Here is a 19,612-nt window from a genome sequence, read left to right on the forward strand (position 1 = left end):
GCTGGGTGTGGTGGCTCATGCCTGTAATCCCAGCAATTTGGAAGGCATATTTCTTTTTTTCTTTTTTCTTTTCTTTTTTTTTTTTTTTTTGAGATGGAGTCTCACTCAGTCACCCTGGCTGGAGTGCAGTGGTGTGATCTCGGCTCACTGCAAGCTCTGCCTCCTGGGTTCACGCCATTCTCCTGCCTCAGCCTCCTGAGTAGCTGGGACTACAGGCGCCTGCCACCATGCCCGGCTAATTTTTTTGTATTTTTAGTAGAGATGGGGTTTCACCGCGTTAGCCAGGATGGTCTTGATCTCCCGACCTTGTGATCCGCCCACCTCGGCCTCCCAAAGGTGTGAGCTACCACGCCCAGCCTGGAAGGCATATTTCTTCAGCCCAGAAGTTTGAGACCAGCCTGGGCAACATGGCAAAACCCATCTCTACAGTAAAAAATACAAAAGTTAGCTAGGCATGGTCGAGGCTTCAGTGAGCTGTGATCGTACCATTCATTCCAGCCTGAGTGACAGCAAGACCCTGTCTCCAAAAAAAAAAAAAAAAAAAAAAGGAGAAAAAAGGAGGCCAGGCACAGGGGCTCATGCCTACAATCCCAACACTTTGGGAGGCTGAGGCATGCAGATCGCCCAAGGTCAGGAGTTCGAGACCAGCCTGGCCAACATGGTGAAACCTCGTCTCTACTAAAAATATAAAAATTAGCTGGGCGGGTGGTGGGAGCCTGTAATCCCAGCTACTTGAGAGGCTGAGGCACAAGAATTGCTTGTACCCAGGATGCGGGGGTTGCAGTGAGCCGAGATCATGCTACTGCACTCCAGCCTGGGCAATAGAGCTAAACTCAGTCTCAAAAAAACAATAAAAAGGGGATGTGGAGTGGCTATGCTAATATATATATCAGACAAACCAGAATTTAAGACAAAAATTGTTACTAGATACAAAAGACATTTTATAATGATAAAGAGGTCAATCCATCAGGAAGCCATAATAATTGAAAACATACATGCATCTAACAACAGAGCCCCAAAATACATGAAGCAAAAACTGATAGAACTGAAGGGAGAAATAAGCAATTCAACAATATTAGCCAGAGATTTCAATACTCTACTTTTTCTTTTTCTTTTTTTTTTTTTTTTTTGAGACAGAGTCTCGCTCTGTCCCCCCGGCTGGAGTGCAGTGGCTCAATCTTGGCTCACTGAAAGCTCTGCCTCCCGGGTTCACACCATTCTTCTCTCTCAGCCTCCCAAGTAGCTGGGACTACAGGTGTGAGTCACCAGGATGATCTCGATCTCCTGACCTCGTGATCCACCCACCTCGGGCTCCCAAAGTGCTGGGATTACAGGCGTGAGCCACCGCACCCAGCCTTTTTTTTTGGCAACGGAGTCTCACTTTGTCGCCCAGGCTAGAATGCAATGGCACAATCTTGGCTCACTGCAACCTCTGCCTTGGGTTCAAGTGATTCTCCTGCCTCAGCCTCCTGAGTAGCTGGGATTGCAGGCATGTGCCACCACACTCAGCTAGAATTTTTTTGTATTTTTAGTAGAGATGGAGTTTCACCATGTTGGCCAGGCTGGTCTTGAACTCCTGACCTCAGGTGATCTGCTGGCCTCGGCCTCCCAAAGTGCTGGGATTACAGGTGTGAGTCACCACACCCGGCCTCAATACCCTACTTTCAATAATGGATAGAACAGATGATCAACAAGGAAACAGACCAAGCAATATTGGAGTACACTGCCCATCTACTTTGTTCCTAGGGACACTATAATCCATTAGCTACTGCCAAGACCTCTGCAAGCCAAGAAATTAGATTGCCTGGTGGTCTCTGCTGCCCTTTACAGTTGATGTATCTAACTTGTGAAGGTCCCTTCATATCCCGAGATCAGAGGGCCCACCTCAATGGTGCATTTCCTACAGCCTTACTTGGCCTACAAAGGACAGCAACCAGAGAACTTCTCAAAGATACAGCTACTCCCTTCAATGCCCTAGCAAAAGGAGTGCCTTCTGGGTCCTCTCATAAAATAGAGTTGATAGAGTGCACATGATAAATGCAGTCTATCACGCTAAGCCTTTGGATTCTGTCTTCCTTGTGATTGCTAGGAAAGATCTAGCATCTCATTTCACTAACCACTTAATAGTGGTAGGCCACCATGAAGTCCAAATTCCAGTCAACCAGCCAAGTAGTCTCTTACAGCCAAATTCAGGTACACAAGCTAACACATTACGTCTGGAGTCTCTAGCACATGCACCCATATCAATGAATTTGGCCTTATCTAGTATCACATTCTCCCCTCACTGGTCTAACATCCTTAGCACCCATCTTCCCAGACACCCTAGTTTTCTGCTAACGTATCAACAGTGTCCTGCAATTAGTTTAGTGTGTAAGCTGGGCCATTTCCTCCTGGGTCTCAGTGTGTATCTGTCCCCCTGAAACAAGGTGAGATTTTTTTTTTTTTTTGAGACGGAGTCTCATTCTGTTGCCCAGGCTGTAGTGCAGTGGCACAATCTTGGCTCTTGGCAACCTCCGCCTCCCGGGTTCAAGCGATTTTCCTGCCTCAGCCTCCTGAGTAGCTGGGATTACAGGTGTGCACCATCATGCCCGGCTAATTTTTGTGTTTTTAGTAGCAACAGGGTTTCACCATGTTGGACAGGCTGGTCTTGAACTCCTGACCTTAGGTGATCCGCCTGCTTTGGTCTCCCACAGTGCTGAGATTACAGGTGTGAGTCACTGTGCCTGGCCCATGATGAGATTTGACCCTATTAAAGACCTACTGGCAACAGATTGGTTGTGGTGGATTTCGAGGGTATGAGCATCCACTTTCAAGGCATTTGCCCAGGTGAGGTTATCACAGGGTTTTCAGACAGAGGAAAGTGAGTCTCTTCAGACTGTGGACATCAGGCTACTTCCACTCACAAGGGAGACTCTGAATGACGTAGGAGTTCAATACTGTTGGCTTCATCTGGGTCCAACCAGATTCACCATTCCAAATTTCTGGATCCTTTTCTTTCCCAATTAGTGCCCTAGTTTTTGCATGACAAATTTGATTAGACTGCAAATTCAACTCATTACTTTTCAGCAAACCACACAATTAAATTATGTGTTTGACTTTCAGCAATATCAGCCCTGGGTCTACACAAGTCAGAGATTGTTTTAGGCTTGTCATGGAAGCATTCTGATTCTCAAACTGTGACTTGAGCTGAGAGTGAATAGACCTGAGCTTGCCATTTTCTCTTTGTAATAACTCAACTGTACTGAAAAGAATCCATCGCACGCCACAGTCCTTGTTCCTTGGTCATTACTGCTGTCACTGTAGCCAAGAATAGCAGCCATTTGGGTTCCCAAGGCATGTGCTTCAGTCAGCACTTCACCACCATCACTTGACAGCATCACTAGCTGGAATGCTACTGCAGGCCATGGGTTGCTGGCATCCCACTTCCCATGGCAAGGAGCTCAGCAGGGAGCTCAAGCCCAGGGTGTGATTAAATAAATCCCCAAATCCATCTCTGCAGGTCTGTCTCCTGGGATCACTCCCAGTGCCACTTATTATATCAGTTAAGGTTCAATCAAAAGGCAGAAGCCACAATGGGGGTTTAACATAAGGAATTATTGATAGGGGATTGGAATGATAGGGAATTGGTTAATGAGAGCTAAAGACAATTCTAAAGAATACAGAGAGCCTGGGCAATATAGTGAGACCCCATCTCTACAAAAAATAAAGATAAAGTTTAAGCCGGGCACGGTGGCCACGCTTGTAGTCCCAGAACTTTGGGAGGCCGAGGCGGGTGGATCACGAGGTCAGGAGATCGAGACCATCCTGGCTAACACAGTGAAACCCCGTCTCTACTAAAAATACAAAAAAAATTAGCCAGGCGTGTTGGCAGGCGCCGTGTAGTCCCAGCTACTCGGGAGGCTGAGGCAGGAGAATGGCGTGAACCCGGGAGGCGGCGCTTGCAGTGAGCCAAGATCACGCCACTGCACTCCAGCCTGGGCCACAGAGCGAGACTCCGTCTCCAATAAATAAATAAATAAATAAATAAATAAATTTTAAAATTAGCCAGGCATGGTGATGCAAACCTGTGGTCCTAGTTACTGAGGAGGCTGAGGCTGAAGGATCTTTTTTTTTTTTTTTTTTTTTTGAGATGGAGTCTTGCCCTGTTGCCCAGGCTGGAGTGCAATGGCGTGATCTCAGCTCACTGCAACCTCCGCCTCCCAGGTTCAAGCAATTCTCCTGCCTCAGCCTCCGGAGTAGCTGGGACTACAGGCACCTGCCACCATGCACAACTAATTTTTGTATTGTTAGTAGAGATGGGGTTTCACCACGTTGGCCAGGCTGGTCTCGATCTCCTGATCTTGTGATCCACCTGCCTCGGCCTCCCAAAGTGCTGGGATTACAGGCATGAGCCACCCCGCCCGGCTGAAGGATCTCTTGAGCCCAGGAGTTTGAGGCTGCAGTGAGCTGTGATTGCACCACTATACTCCAGCGTGGGCAACAGAGTGCTGTCTCAATAAAAAAAAAAAAAAAAAAAAAGAATACAGAAATAAATACAGAGGTGGCAGATATAAAGATCAGCTACTATTCCCAGGGCTGAGATACAGTATCCAAGGAAGAATCTTCTCCCACCAGGGCTGAGATCCAGATGTCATTTGAAAGGCATGGCAGAGAAGCCACTGACATGCCTCACCAAATGAGACCTCCTAGAAATCTGCCCTCTGGGATATCAGGTGAAGCTGCTATTCCACCAAGCACTGTTGGAACCAAGAACTGTAGGAAACTCACTCTGCAGGAGCCCATTGCTGGAAAGAGCTTTGCCAGTGCAAGGATCAAGCCCTGTAGAGAGTCAGGCCGTTAGAGGAGTCAAGCACGAGAGCATGCAGACTCAGCGAGAGCCCAGTGCCTGAGGAAGCTGTACCCATACAGGAACCAAGTGCCAGAGAAAGCCATGCTTTCTACCTGTTAGAAAAAGTGCGCTTGGTGAGAGCACAGTGCTGGAGAAAACTAGACTGCTACAGAAGTCAAGTACTGGAGAAGCGTGCTCTGCCAGAGTTCAGTGCTACAGAAAGCCACATGAGGGTCAGGACCAGTGGTGGGTGTGCAAAAACTGTCCAAGTGCCAGGAGCCACTCACTGCAAAGGCAGCATGTGGTATGGGATTTGTGGTGTCCATATTGGGGGAGGGAACGTGGTAAAGTGTTGCAAACTGGGGTCTTTGAGACTCCCAAGGACTTTTCACTCTGGACATGCATCTAGGGCAGAGAACCACTGGGATCTGCCCCTGAAAAACTGCAGCAAGAGCAAGAAAAATGAAACCTCAACAGGACCAGAACCAGGAAGAGCTTCCCCTTCTTCTTGCAATGTCCCACCAGCGCCCTCTACTGACAAAGCATAACATCATGTTCTTTGCAAGGAGAAATGTAATAGAAGTCCAGGTACTGGAGGGTGACATTTAGAGCTGAGACAACTGATTGAAAGCTGACATAGTGCCAGAATCCCCACATAGGCTCTCTGACTCATAGACTGAAGGTCAATATGACAGGAAGGTCTAAGTGAAAGCCCCTGGAACTTCCCCTCCCTAAAGAGAAAAGAAGCCAGTAGAAATACCACATTCCTGAGGGAAGCACAGAGATTAATGCCGCCATCAAAAAATTAAAAGAAGCAAGGGTGATGACACCTATCACATACTCATTTAACCCACCAGTGTGGCCTATGCAGAAGTCAGATGGATCTCGGAGAATGACTGTGGACTATCATAAACTTTATCAGATGGTGACTCCAATTGTAGCTGCTGTTCCCAGATACAGTATCTTTATTGGAGCAAATTAGTATTTGTAAGGCTGCTAGTTTGTTTGTTTTTTTCCTTTTTTTTTTTTTTTTTTTTTTTTTTTTGAGACGGAGTCTCACTTTGTCACCAGGCTGGAGTGCAGTGGTTCCATCTCGGCTCACTGCAACCTCTGCCCCCTGGATTCAGGCAATTCTCCTGCCTCAGCCTTCCGAGTAGCTGGGACTACAGGTACGCACCACCAAGCCCAGCTAATTTTGGTATTTTTAGTAGAGATGGAGTTTCACCATGTTGGCCAGGATGGTCTTGATCTCTTGACCTTGTGATCCGCCTGCCTCGGCCTCCCAAAGTGCTGGGATTATAGGCATGAGCCACCATGCCCGGCCCTTTTTTTTTTTTTTTTGAGGCAGAGTCTCGCTTTGTCACCAAGGCTGGAGTGCAATGGTGCAGTCTCAGCTCACTGCAACCTCTGCCTCCCGGGTTTAAGAGATTCTCCTGCCAAGTAGCATCCCAAGTAGCTGGGATTACAGGCATGTGCCACAATGCCTGGCTATTCTTTGTATTTTTAGTAGAGATGGGGTTTCACCATATTGGCCAGGCTGGTCTCCAACTCCTGACCTCAAGTGATCCGCCCACCTCGGCCTCCCCAAATCCTGGAATTACAGGCATGACCCACGGTGCCTGGTCTATGCTGCTAGTTTTGAGCAGGGACCACAGCGAGAGAAGGCACTGCAGCAAGTCTAGGCTGCATTACATCACATGCTGCTCTACTGTGTGGTGCTTGAGATCCAGCAGATCCGGTAATGCTCAGTGTCCATGGCAAACATGGCAAACACCAATAGAAGAATCGACTCCTTCAACAACTTTTTTTTTTTTTTTTTTTTGAGTCAGGGTCTCACTCTGTCACTGAGACTGGAGTGCAGTGGCATGATCACAGCTCACTGCAGCCTCAACCTCCCAGGCCCAAGTGACCCTCCTACCTCAGCCTCCCAAGTGGCTTTTTGCCACCACGCCTAGCTAACTTTTTCATTTTTAGTAGAGACAAGGTCTCACTATGTTGCCCAGGCTGGTCTCAAACTCATGGTCTCAAGTGATCCTCCTGCCTCAGCCTCCCAAAGTGCTGGGATTACTGGCATGAGTCACGGCACCCAGCCCAATACCAACTCTTGCTACATTGTCTTCCTCCCCCTCCATTAGTGCCTATGATCTCCTGGAGTATCTCTCATTTTACAGAAGAGTCTGCAAAATCTGCTGTCATGGCCTCACAGTGGCCGGAATTTTGAATAGTATGTTTGATTGTTTGCTATGTTTGGAATGAGAAATAGCCAGAAGTACAGAGCTATACTAACGCATGGGCAGTTGCTCATGATTTGGCTAGATAGCCTGGTATTTGGAAGGAACAGGATTGGTGACAAGGAAGTTTGAGCTCTTGTAACCTTTTTTTAAAAACAGACCTCAATCAATTTTACTTCAGTTAAAACCATTTCGGCCAGGTGCAGTGGCTCACGCCTGTAAACCCAGCACTTTGGGAAGCCAAGGCGGGCGGATCACAAGGTCAGGAGATTGAGACCATCCTGGCTAACATGGTGAAACCCTGACTCTACTAAAAATACAAAAAATTAGCCAAGTGTGGTGGCACGCACCTGTAATCCCAGCTACTCGGGAGGTTGAGGCAGCATCTCTTGAACCCGGGAGGCGGAGGTTGCAGTGAGCTGAGATCACACCGCTGCATTCCAGCCTGGATGACAGAGCGAGACTCTGTTTTAAAAAATAAATAAATAACATTTCATCCAGGGACTGGCTTGATCTTCTCTCCTCTGGTTTCTGAGTCCCTTAGATGGGCTGTAACTTTTCTTTAATTATTCCTTATTTTATTCACAATTAGCAGTCAGAATAGTATATTAGGTTCTATCAAACAGAGGCAAGTGCTGTAAGGCAAGTTTACTCTTGTAAACTCAGTGTGTTCTTTAGCTAGGTATACCATAACAAGGTACCACAGACTGGGTGGCTTAAACAACAGAAATTTATTTTCTCATAGTTCTGGAGGCTGGAAGTCCAAGATCAAGGTGTCAGCAGAGTTGATTTCTTCTGAGGCGTCTCTCATTGTCTTGTAGATGGCCTTGTTCTCCTTGTGTCCCTACATGGTCTTCACCTTGTATATGTCTGTGTCTAAATTTCCTCTTAAGTGAACCAGTCGTATTGAATTAGAGCCTACCCTAACAACTTCACTGTAATTCAATTACTGTAACCTGTACGGACCTTGGGAGACTGAACAAAGTGGGGTGAACGCGGGAATAAAAGACAAAGACAAAAGAGTATATTTGGAAGAAGGGGTCGGGGGCACCTTGTCTCTAGTGGACAAGGGCCCTGAGCTTTTTTCTTTTTTTTTCTTTTTGAGATGGAGTCTCGCATTTGGCCCAGGCTGGAGTGCAGTGGCGTGATCTCGGCTCACTGCAAGCTCCGCCTCCCAGGTTCACACCATTCTCCTGCCTTAGCCTCCCAAGTAGCTGGGACTACAGGCGCCCACCACCACGCCTGGCTAACTTTTTGTATTTTTAGTAGAGATGGGGTTTCACTGTGTTAGCCAGGATGGTCTTGATCTCCTGATTTCGTGATCTGCCCACCTCAGCCTCCCAAAGTGCTGAGATTACAGGTGTGAGCTACCACGCCTGGCCAAGGGCCCTGAGCTTTACACAGCCCTCCGTATTTATTGGTAAAAGAGATAACGAGAAAGGGGGGCTGGTTGTTGGGTAATTGTCAGTCAGCTGTTTGGTTCACAGCAGGCTTGTGAGACTGTATCCTTCGAACAATAGGCGCTAGATTTCCCAGTAGCTAACTTCAAGGAGCCTGGCACCGGGGAGTGATGGCCCTCAGCAAACCTTTTGGTGGCAGGTGCAGTGTGAGTTTGCTTACATCCTGCATTCATAATAAACAGTTTGCTGTTTGATCATATAGCCTCCAGTGGAATGCTGAGTTGGTCACGATCCCTGTGGCCTTTTCGGCTCCCAACAAATTACCTCTTTAAAACCCTCTCCAAATACAGTCACATTCTGAGGTATCAGGACTTCTTCATATGAATCGGGGTGAGGGGGCAGGATATACCTTCAGTCCACAACACCCAGTATTGAACAAATTTGCAGACCACTATCTGACTACTAAGGCATGAATAAGAAGCCTTACCTACAGGGCTTTTCAAGTGCAGGCAGGCATCTTTCCTCAAGTCAGTCTACCTGTGTAGCTCCCTTCTAAGTGCTCAAAGGTGAGCAGGTTAGGTCAGTTCTTCCAGGGCTACATGTTTATATGTGGTTTCTGGCAGGGGTGGGAGAGATGAGGGAGACCATTAGTTAAGGTCTTTGATATGGTTTGGCTGTGTCCCCCCACCCAAATCTCATCTTGAATTGTAGTCCCCATTGTAATCTCCACGTGTCATGGGAGGAACGCAGTGAGAGGTAATTGAATCATAGGGGGCAGTCACCTCCATGCTGTTCTTGTGACAGTGTGTGAGTTCTCATGAGATCTGGTGGTTTTATAAGGGGCTTTTCCAACTTTGCTCAGCACTTCTTATTATTCCCGCCATGTGAAGAAGGACATGTTTGCTTCCCCTTCCACCATGACTATAAGTTTCCTGAGACCTCTCCAGCCACGCTGAACTGGGAGTCAATTAAACCTCTCTCCTTTCTAAATTATCCAGTCTTGGGTATATCTTTAGCAATGTGAGAACAGACTAATACATCTTTCTTCTTCCTCAGTTCTGGACCATGTTTACCAATCCATAGTCACAGGTAGTACTAGACCTTGACAGGCTTCCCCTTGTAAAACTTGGAATTTGATGGCTGGGCGCAGTGGCTCACGCCTGTAATCGCAGCACTTTGGGAGGCTGTGGCAGGTGGATCACTTGAGGTCAGGAGTTTGAGACCAGCCGGGCCAACATGGTGAAATCCTGTCTCTACTAAAAATAAAAAAATTAGTCATGCATGGTGGCATGTGCATGTAATCCCAGCTACTCGAGAGGCTGAGGCAGGAGAATCGCTTGAACCTGGGAGGCAGAGGTTGCAATGAGCCGAGATGGTGCCACTGCACTCCAGCCTGAGCAACAGAGCAAGACTCTGTCTCAAAAAAAAAAAAAACAAAAAACAAAACAAAACAAAAAAAACTTGGAATTTGACGGTGTAGAACAGAACCTAAGTTCTTAGGCAACAGGTTCACTCTCAAGGGGAAAAACAGAGGAAGGAACAGATATATAGACATACCATTTCTCCTTCTTAGTAACTCCATTCATTCCTAAGTAAGTCAGGAGGTGGGGAAAGGTCAGTAATGTTACACCTTTAGATCTCTATCTGCATAAAAGTAAACATCAGGAGTGGGGAAAATGTGTTCTCTCCACCAGCATAATGCAAGACAGCTGACAGAATCCTCTCCTGGAGGGATCCCCAAGTTACCTCCAGCTGAGCTCTTTCATGAAACAAATAATATTTGTTTCCTATTGCTGCATAACAAATTACTACGCATTTAGCAGCTTAAAGCCACAACCAATTATTATCTCGCAGTTCCCTAAGTCCCACTGTATGGGCATGACTGGGTTCTTAGCTCAGTCTCGCAAGGGCAAAGTCTAGGTGTTGGCTGACCTGGGCTCTTTTCCAGATGCTTTGAAGAAGAATCCACTTTCGAGCTCATTTAGGTTGTTAGCCAAATTCAGTTCCTTGCTGGATGTCCGGTAGTGGCAGCTCTCTGGAGGCCTCCACATTCCTCAGCACATGGCTGCCTCCTTCTTCAAGTCAGCAATGGCTCAAATGCCCCTCATAACTTCCTGTTCTGCTACCAGCTAGAGAAAAGCTTGCTTTTAAATGGCTACCTGACTGGGTGGTAATCTCAGTATCCTCATATCAACTGACTTGGAATTTTAATTACATCTGCCAAATCCTTTCACAGCAGCACCTAAATTAGTGCTTGACTGAATAACCAGGGGACAGGAATCTTGAGGGGAGCATCTTTAGAATCCTGTCTGTCACACCAGGGAATCCCACTCTTTGCCCCAGACCCTGAGAGAAGACAGTTCCTCTCTGCCACAGGTTTGTTAGATCCTAATCTAGCCCAATAGACAAGTGTGGTACACACTCTCTCCCCTAGAGAGGCCACAGTCAGCTCTTCAGCTCATTCATAAATTCTTAGCAACTTTGTATGAACTAGAAAAAAGGTGCCCTTTCCTTAAAACAATGTACTGTTATCTGTTGGAAATCTGTTGCACTAACTATACAAACCTCTTGTTTACCTGGTAGTGAATGGCACCCACCTCCAGGTGTTGTGAGTGGCCTTGATCTCAGTAGATCCTGTGGGCTCAAATACAGCCTGTGCATTGCAACCACTTGTCCACCTTGGCTATTGTCATAGAGACATTTTTTTCCCAGAATCTTTCTGACATTCTTCATTGATTTATCTGTTAACGATTTGGGGAAAATTTGAAATAAAATGGTTATAACTTCCTGAAAATGCTATAATGCATTATTAATACCCAGAAAAAAACATTTTGCCACTGGTCTGATCTAATCTATTTGGGGTTTTTGTTTGTTTGTTTGTTTGTTTGTTTGAGACGGAGTCTCGCTCTGTCATCCAGGCTGGAATGCAGTGGCGTGATCTTGGCTCACTGCAACTTCTGCCTCCTGGGTTCAAGCAATTCTTGCCTCAGCCTCCTGAATAGCTAGGACTACAGGTGACTGCCACCAATCCCTGCTATTTTTTTTTTATTTTTTTAGTAGAGACAGGGTTTCACCATGTTGGCCAGGGTGGTCTCAAACTCCTGACCTCAAGTGACCCACCCGCCTCGGCCTCCCAAAGTGCTGGGATTACAGGCATGGGCCACTGCGCCTGGCCTAATCTGTTTGTTTATATTTATAAGCAAATATCCAAAATCCTCCAAGGAGCAAACCCTGAAGTAACTGGAATATTAAGGCAATAATGGCAGCCACTAATGTTACTCAGTGCCTCTATCTATCTATCTACCTACCTACCTAGCTACCTACCATCTATCTCCGATCTATGTGTATGCTATATACACATACACTCACATAATCTCATTTAATCATCACATTCCTTTTGGGTAGGGATTATTATGCCTACTTACAAATAAGAAAACTGAGGCTTTGTAATGTTATATTATTTGCCCAAGGTCACAGATAAGAAGAAGCTGAGTCAGGATTCAAACCTCTGTCATCCATTTCAAAGCCCACGCTCCTAAGCACTTTGGTGGAGATTAGCCGAGTGCCTGTGCCCTGAATTGAGACCTTGGGCTGTTCTGTGGTGAAGCCAGTGGAATTGCTGCAGGCCCAGTGCCAAGTGCTTTATCTGCATCTTCTTATTTAAAGTCCTCACAGCCGGGCGCGGTGGCTCACGCCTGTAATCCCAGCACTTGGGGAGGCTGAGGTGAGTGGATCACCTGAGGTCAGGAGTTTGAGACCACCCTGGCCAACATGGTGAAACCCCATCTCTACTAAAGATACAAAAATTAGCTGGGCGTGGTGGCACATGCCTGTAATCCCAGCTACTCGGGAGGCTGAAGCAGGAGAATCACTTGAACCTAGAGACTGCAGTGAGGCAAGAGGCTCTATTGCACTACAGCCTGGGCAACAAGAGCAAAACTCCGCCTCAAAAAAAGCACTTTGGGAGCTTTGGGAGGCTGAAGTGGGTGAATTGCTTGAGCCCAGAAATTCAAGACCAGCCTGAGCAACATGGCAAAACCCCATCTCTACAAAAAATACAAAAATTAGCCAGGCATGATGATATGCACCTGTAAGTCCCAGCTACTTGGGAGGCTGAGGTGGGAGGATCGCTTGAGGTGCAGAGTTTGAGGCTTCAGTGAGCCATGATTGTACTACTGCACTCTAGCCTGAGCAACAAAGGGAGACCCTGTCTCAAAAAAAAAAATAAATAAATAAGACAGGGTCTCAACTCTGTTGCCCAGGCTGGAGTGCAGCAGCATGATCATAAGTTCTCTGCAGCTCCGACCTCTCAGGCTAAAGTGATCCTCTCACCTTGCCACCCCACCCCAGTAGCTGGGACTACAGGCACATGCCATCATGCTGGGCTAATTTTTTAATATTTTGTAAAGATGGAATCTCGCTATGTTGCCCAGGCTGGGCTTTTTGGTTTTTTTGTTTTGTTTTGTTTTGTTTTTGAGACGGACTCTTGCTCTGTCACCAAAGCTGGAGTGCAGCGATGCGATCTTGGTTCACTACAACCTCTGCCTCCCAGGCTCAAGCGATTCTCGTGCCTCAGCATCCCAAGTAGCTGGGATTACAGGTGCCGCACCACCATGCCCAGCTAATTTTTGTATTTTTAGTAGAGATGGGGTTTCACCATGTTGGCCAGGCTGGTCTTGAACCCCTGACCTCAAGTGATCCGCCCACCTCAGCCTCCCAAAGTGCTGGGATTACAGGCATGAGCCACCACGCCTGGCCCCAGGCTGGTCTTGAAACCTGGGCTTCAAGAGATCATCCTGCTTTGTTTGGCCTCCCTCCCAAAGTGCTGGGATAGCAGGCTAAACCATCGTGCTCTGCTAAAAAATTTTTTTCTTTTTTTTTTTCAGACGGAGCCTCGCTCTGTTGCCCAGGCTGGAGTGCAGTGGTGCGATCTCCGCTCACTGCAACCTCTGCCTACCAGGTTCAAGAGATTCTCCTGTATCAGCCTTCCGAGTAGCTGGGATTACAGGAGCCCGCCACCACGCCCAGCTAATTTTTATATTTTTAGTAGAGACAGGGTTTCACCATATTGGTCAGGCTGGTCTCCAACTCCTGACCTCAGGTGATCCACCCGCCTCGGCCTCCCAAAGTGCTGGGATTACAGGTGTGAGCCACCGAGCCTGGCCAAAAATTTTCTTAAATGTAAAGGTTTATATTGATCTTTCCAATTTAACATATCCCTGATGGCCTGTGGATGCACCAACCACACTGACAGAATCATTTGAGCCTGCCTTTACCGTTATCTCCGTCTTAGAGCTTCACAAGAAGTTATGTAGCTTGCCCAAGATTACACTACAAGTAATGGCTGGAATTGTGATTCAAACACAGCCCTGTCTAATTTCAGAAACTGAAGTCCTACAGGTTTCCTACATGGCCCTGCCTCACCCTCTGCCTGCTCTCAAAAATACACAACTTAATCGCTTGCAAAAGACTTTCCACCAACTTGCCCCATTTGGAAGTCATAAATGGGGCAAGTTGGTGGAAAGTCAGTGAGGTGAGGAGAAGAGGACACTACCCAGATTCTTCTTGTCTCCTTACAGGATTCGGGAGTGAGAATGACGAGGAGAGCCCTCCACGAGAAGGGGCTGAAGACAGAGCCCCTCAGGAGGCTCCTGCCCAGGAGGGGCCTCCGGACAAATGCCCGGCCCAGTTCCATGGTGGTGCCGGACACCAGAGCTCCCGGGGGAGGCAGCAAGGCCCCAAGGGCACCCAGAACAATCCCCCAGGGTAAGGGGAGGTGAGTGGGGTCCCCAAGCAAGCCAAGGCCCCTAAAGCCTCCCTTGGCTGCCCCAAGATCCAGCCACTACCTGTGCCCCGAGGGCGGAAAGAGCTTCCCAGCTCACCCACCGCGGTAACATCGGGGGCGAGCGGCCCTACACCTGCCCGAACCTAAGGCCACAGCACCCATCTGGCTCGCCACTGGCGCCCGAATGCATGGGAAGGGCTTAGGGCAGAACTCGGATCACATCCAGCGCCTGAGGCCGCCTTGCTAGAGGCCCAGGGGAGAGGTGCACTGGGCTGCCTCACCCACCTCCTCATGCACCCACGCGGCCACCCGCCCAGCGGTCTGAGTGTGCCATGCGAGGCGCCTGCCACCCCGGGAGAGGCGCCGAGTCCCCAGTCCTGCCGGCACTGAGCCTCCAGGTCCACAGCGGGCAAGGGCCGTGGCGGGGACAGGCGCACGGGACCCGCCGGCCTCGCGCCTTCTGCAGCACCACGAGACGCCCACGTGGCGCCCGGACGTCCACGCATGTGTTGAGGCCCGCGCACGCGCAGAGACCCCAGCGCGGAAGCCGCCCCGCACGCCAGGGCTTATGTACGCCAGCGCTGGGGGACCTCCAGCGCCCGAGGACATAGGGCAAATGCTTCCACCAGGGTGTCAGCCTAGCAGGCCAACCTGGGAACCCACGTGGACAAGCGGCCTTTCAGCCCAGGCGCCCACCTTGTGCGGAGGCGTGGAGACTTCTGGCGCAGCCCTGAGCTGGTGGCCTAACCTACCTGGAAAATCCTAGCCCGAGAAGCAGCACGAGTGAGCCTTTTGGGTGGTTCCAAGGCCCTTCACCAAGCTCTCACTTCCTGACTTCACCGTTGGGTCTGTTGTACTAGGAAATAATAATGCCTCCCATTTATCAAGGGTTTACTCTGTACCAGGCATTGTGACTGATGTAATTTAGTTCTCACTGCATCTCTATGGCACGGATATTCTCATTATCTGCATTTTGCAGATGGAGAAATTGCGTTTCTGAGAGGTTAAGGAACCTGCCCAAAGTCAGCAATGCAGTACCACTTCTCGTGCTGGGACACAGCGGGGTTAATTAAGGCCGTGGGCTAACAGGGCCTCCACTTATGGAGAGCATTCATTTTTCTCTGGTGAATTATAGAAAACGCTTTTTACACTGAAGTGAGTAGATACTCCCTGGGATGAAAGTTAACATTTGTACCAATGATTGAGATGACACAGAAATTTCACGCTTCAAGCCAATGCTTTAGGTTCAGCCCACGGAATTCTGGAATGACCTTTTCCCTTTTCTCAGTCGTCACCAGGGTGATGTTGGTGAAGGAAGCTCCACTCCAGGACCAGCTCCTGTGTAGAGCCTTCCTGGAGGCCAACAAGGATGACCTCTCTCCGTTTGCCATCCTACTGGGTTGTCTGGGAAGTTCATCCAGTTCCTCTGGACTAAGATTTCCAGGTTCCCAAAAGGGAAACTAATCTTCAGGAGTTGGGAATGAAAAAATGGAATTTGGGGGAATTCCTGAAAGCATGTTATTCTGTATTTTTCATAACTTTCTGTATTTTTTTTTCTTTTGAGATGGAGTTTTGCTCTTGTCACTCAGGCTGGAGTGCAGTGGTGTGATCTCGGCTCACTGCAACCTCCGCCTCCCGGGTCCAAGTGATTCTCTTGCCTCAGCCTCCCTAGCAGCTGGGATTACAGGCACGTGCCACCACGCCCAGCTAATTTTTTGTATTTTTAGTACAGAGAGGGTTTCATCATGTTGGCCAGGCTGGTCTCAAACTCCTGACCATAGGTGATTCACCCACCTCAGCCTCCCAAAGTGTGGGGATTACAGGCGTGAGCCACCATGCCCGGCCACTTTCTGTATTTTTTAATAAATAAGAAATACACATTTAGTAGTAGTTACAAAGAACTGTAGGCCGTAGCAAATGTTCAATAACTGGAAAATGCCAACGAACATTTGTTGGGTAGTATTTAAATAACGAAATGTTCAAATATTTGACAAGATTAACAACACTACACAGAATCACGAGTTGAAATTGCCAGTTTAGGCTGAGTATGGTGGCACATGCCTATAATTCCAGCACTTTGGGAGGCCAAAGCAGGAGGATCACTTGAGCCCAGAGTTTGAGGCTATAGTGAGCTATGATTGCACCACTGCACTCCAGCCTGGGCAACAGAGCAAGACCCTGTCTCTTAAAAAAAGAGAGAGGGAGAGAAATTGCCAATTTAAGGACTTATTTGTTTCCAAAACTTGTTATTGATTAGAACATCATTTGCAGGATTTGTATAAAATACAGTGCACGTAAACATTAATATTTGTGAGAATGACTCGCTCTTAACAACAGGTAGAACCACAAATATACTTTTAGTGTGTCAACAGCTACAAAAAGTATTTTGACGACTTATCTCCTAGGTACTCTTGTCCCATATTCTGGAAATGTCTACCTTAACATTATTTATTTATTTTTTGAGACAGTCTTGCTGTAGCTCCCAGGCTCAAGTGCAGTGGTGCGATCTCGACTCCACCTCCTGGGTTCAAGCAAATTCTTGTGCCTCAGCCGCCCGAGTAGCTGGGATTAGAGGCATGTGCCACCATGCCCGGCTAAGTTTTGTATTTTTTGTAGAGACAGGGTTTTGCCATGTTGGCCAGGCTGGTCTCGAACTCCCGACCTCAGGTGATCCAACTGCCTCAGCCTCCCAGAGTACCCGGATTACAGTACCTTAACTTTAGACTCCGTGTGTCAACATTGCCTTCTCTTGCTTTCAATTTGGCATTAGTGGATTTCTTTAAGCCAGGAATGCCTCTGTGTTGATTGTTAAGCATTAATTCTCACAGGAGAATTATAATGCTTTTCCCCATTTTCCCAATTTCTTGACTGATTGTTTTTGGGATTCAGAAGAACATACAGATTTCCTGATAAATTCCAGGAGGGATTTCCTGCATAGAAACACTACTTTGGGGTTGGGCGCAGTGGTTCATGCCTGTAATCCCAGCACTTTGGGAGGCCAAGGCGGTCAGATCATTTGAGGTCAGGAGTTCGAGACCAGTCTGGCCAACATGGTGAAACCTCATCTCTACTAAAAATACAAAAAAAAAAAATTAGCCGGGCATGGTGCTGTACACCTGTAGTCCAAGCTACTTGGGAAGCTAAGGCAGGAGAATCACTTAAACCCGGGAGGTGGAAGTTGCAGTGAGCAGAGATTGTGCCACTGCACTCCAGCCTGGATGACACAGTGAGATTCTGTCTCAAAAAAGAAAAAGAAAGGCCGGGCGCAGTGGCTCATGCCTGTAATCCCAGCACTTTGGGAGGCCAAGGCGGGCAGATCACGAGGTCAGGAGTTCAAGACCAGCCTGACCAACATGGTGAAATCTGTCTCTCCTAAAAATACAAAAATTAGCCAGGCATGGTGGTGCGTGCCTGAAATCCCACCTACTCAGGGGCTGAGGCAGGAGAATTGCTTGAACCCAGGAGGCAGAGGTTGCAGCGAACTGAGATCCCACCACTGCACTCCAGCCTGTGTGACAGAGGGAGATTTGTTTCAAAAAAAACAAAAGGAAAAAGAAAGAAAAAGAAACACTACTCTGGGCTGAGCAGCATCGGCAAGTCAAGTCTGCTGCTGGAATTTTGCCTACAACATTGAATCTTGCCTTTTTGGTTTCAGGGGCCTCAGAGCCAGAGAATCCCAGTGTGCGTCCTGGCTCTACCAGCTCCTGGTGGCGAGGTCTTGGGCAAGTCACTTTACCTCTCTGAGCTTCAATTTAATGGATGAGTAATGTGTGGGGAGTCAATGCTTGCTTTTTGAGGCAATATTGTAGGAGGGTTAAGAGTGTGGCTCTGGAGTCAGTCTGAGGTTTGAATCCTGGCTCCATTACTTACTACCTCTTTGATTTGAGGCAAGTTACGAACCGCTCCATTTTTCTCTTCTGTAAAGTGGTGGCACTGATTGATGATTGTGGCAAACATCATCTTCATAGAGTTTTCATGAGTTTAAATGAGATCACATATGAAAATGCTTAACACAGAACATGGTACATTGTAAGTGCTTGATAAACGCAAACCACTGTAGCTGTTACCTGCTGTATCTACCTCACCGGGCAGTTGTGAGGATGAAAGGGAGGCTGTGTTGGGGAAGTGCTTTCCAAGCTGTGAAATGGTAGCCACACACTTCTCTTGCCTTCAGAGATGGGATGGTCTGAAGCTATGGGCAGACATTAATGGTATCCCCAAGTAAGGGGCCTGAGAATACTTACCTATGTCCACAGAAGGTAGCTGTGTTGAGGTGAGTGTCACCATGGGTAGCTGGAAAACAGTGCAAAATGCTCCCAGCTAAGGGTTAATTGCAGTCATGAGGGCAAACCCTGGCATGGTATGACTTGGGGCACCCTTGGAGACAGGGAGAAAACTGATTTTTCAGAAAGAGGCTTTAGAGGAAGGATCATGTTAAATGGAACCTGCCCACTATCTGTTTTTGTTTTTGTTTTTAATTAGGGGCCGCATCAGAGGAAGGGGACATGTAATAGAAGGTGGTTGGAGGGCTCTGACTTTTGTCTGAAACTGCTATTGGTGAAAGGCAGAACTTAGGACACATTCCTGTGAGCTGGAACCAGTGCACCCTCTCGCACTGTGCATGCGCCACGATGTCATTCATTGCCTAGACCATAGACCAAACATGGCTCAAAGGGCCTTCCAGAGAGGATCGCATGTCATTCTGACAGCAGCCCCTCAACAACGTACAGATGAGGGCTTGAAGTCTCGGAAAGTCAAGTCCATTGCCCAGGGTCACACAACTGATATTAATATATTATGAAGTCAAGATTCAGACACAGTCCAAGTTCTTTTTTTTTTTTTTTTTTTTCCTGAGCCGGAGTCTCGCTGTATCACCCAGGCTGGAGTGCACTGGCACAATCTCGGCTCACTGCAACCCCCACCTCCCAGGTTCAAGTGATTCTCGTGCCTCAGCCTCCCGAGTAGCTGGGACTACAGACGTGTGCCACTGCGCCTGGCTAGTTTACAGTCCAAGCTCTTAACCCCACCAGCCTGCCTCAACCACCAGGGGCCAGACTGCTGATTTTGAACAAGGAAGAAGAAAATCCAAATGGTTTCAGTGCCTAAATGTCCTCCTTTCTTGCCTTTGGTAACAACTTTTTCTGTCTCTGAATATTACTGCTACTTCTCTGGACACTGCTTCTTTGCTTCCAGGGCTGTTTTTCTTGCTTAGCCCTAAGTCAGCCTCATTTGGGCCCTGTCCTTAGACTCTTTCTTCTGCACGGGTCTGTGAAAGATATCCTTTAAGCGTGCAGCTCCAGCTGTTGGTCCTCTCTCAGTCTAACCCAAACTGCCCCTCTGAGCGCCAGCCTGAGCAGCCAGCTGCCTC

At 47.8% G+C, this 19,612-nt stretch overlaps 1 protein-coding gene across 1 annotated transcript in view; it reads left to right on the forward strand.

Annotated features, from left to right (window-relative positions):
• Positions 1–15,134, forward strand: part of BCL7C (BAF chromatin remodeling complex subunit BCL7C) — a 56,262-nt gene extending 41,128 nt beyond the window's left edge. Inside the window, exon 6 of the mRNA XM_003280446.4 lies at positions 14,039–15,134. Coding sequence (XP_003280494.1) covers positions 14,039–14,239 — 201 coding nt within the window. The 3' untranslated portion in view covers positions 14,240–15,134. The remainder of the gene's footprint in view (positions 1–14,038) is intronic.
• The last annotated feature ends 4,478 nt before the right edge of the window (positions 15,135–19,612 follow it).

The sequence above is a fragment of the Nomascus leucogenys genome, chromosome 2, assembly GCF_006542625.1.
Source record: "Nomascus leucogenys isolate Asia chromosome 2, Asia_NLE_v1, whole genome shotgun sequence".
Lineage (NCBI taxonomy): Eukaryota > Metazoa > Chordata > Mammalia > Primates > Hylobatidae > Nomascus > Nomascus leucogenys.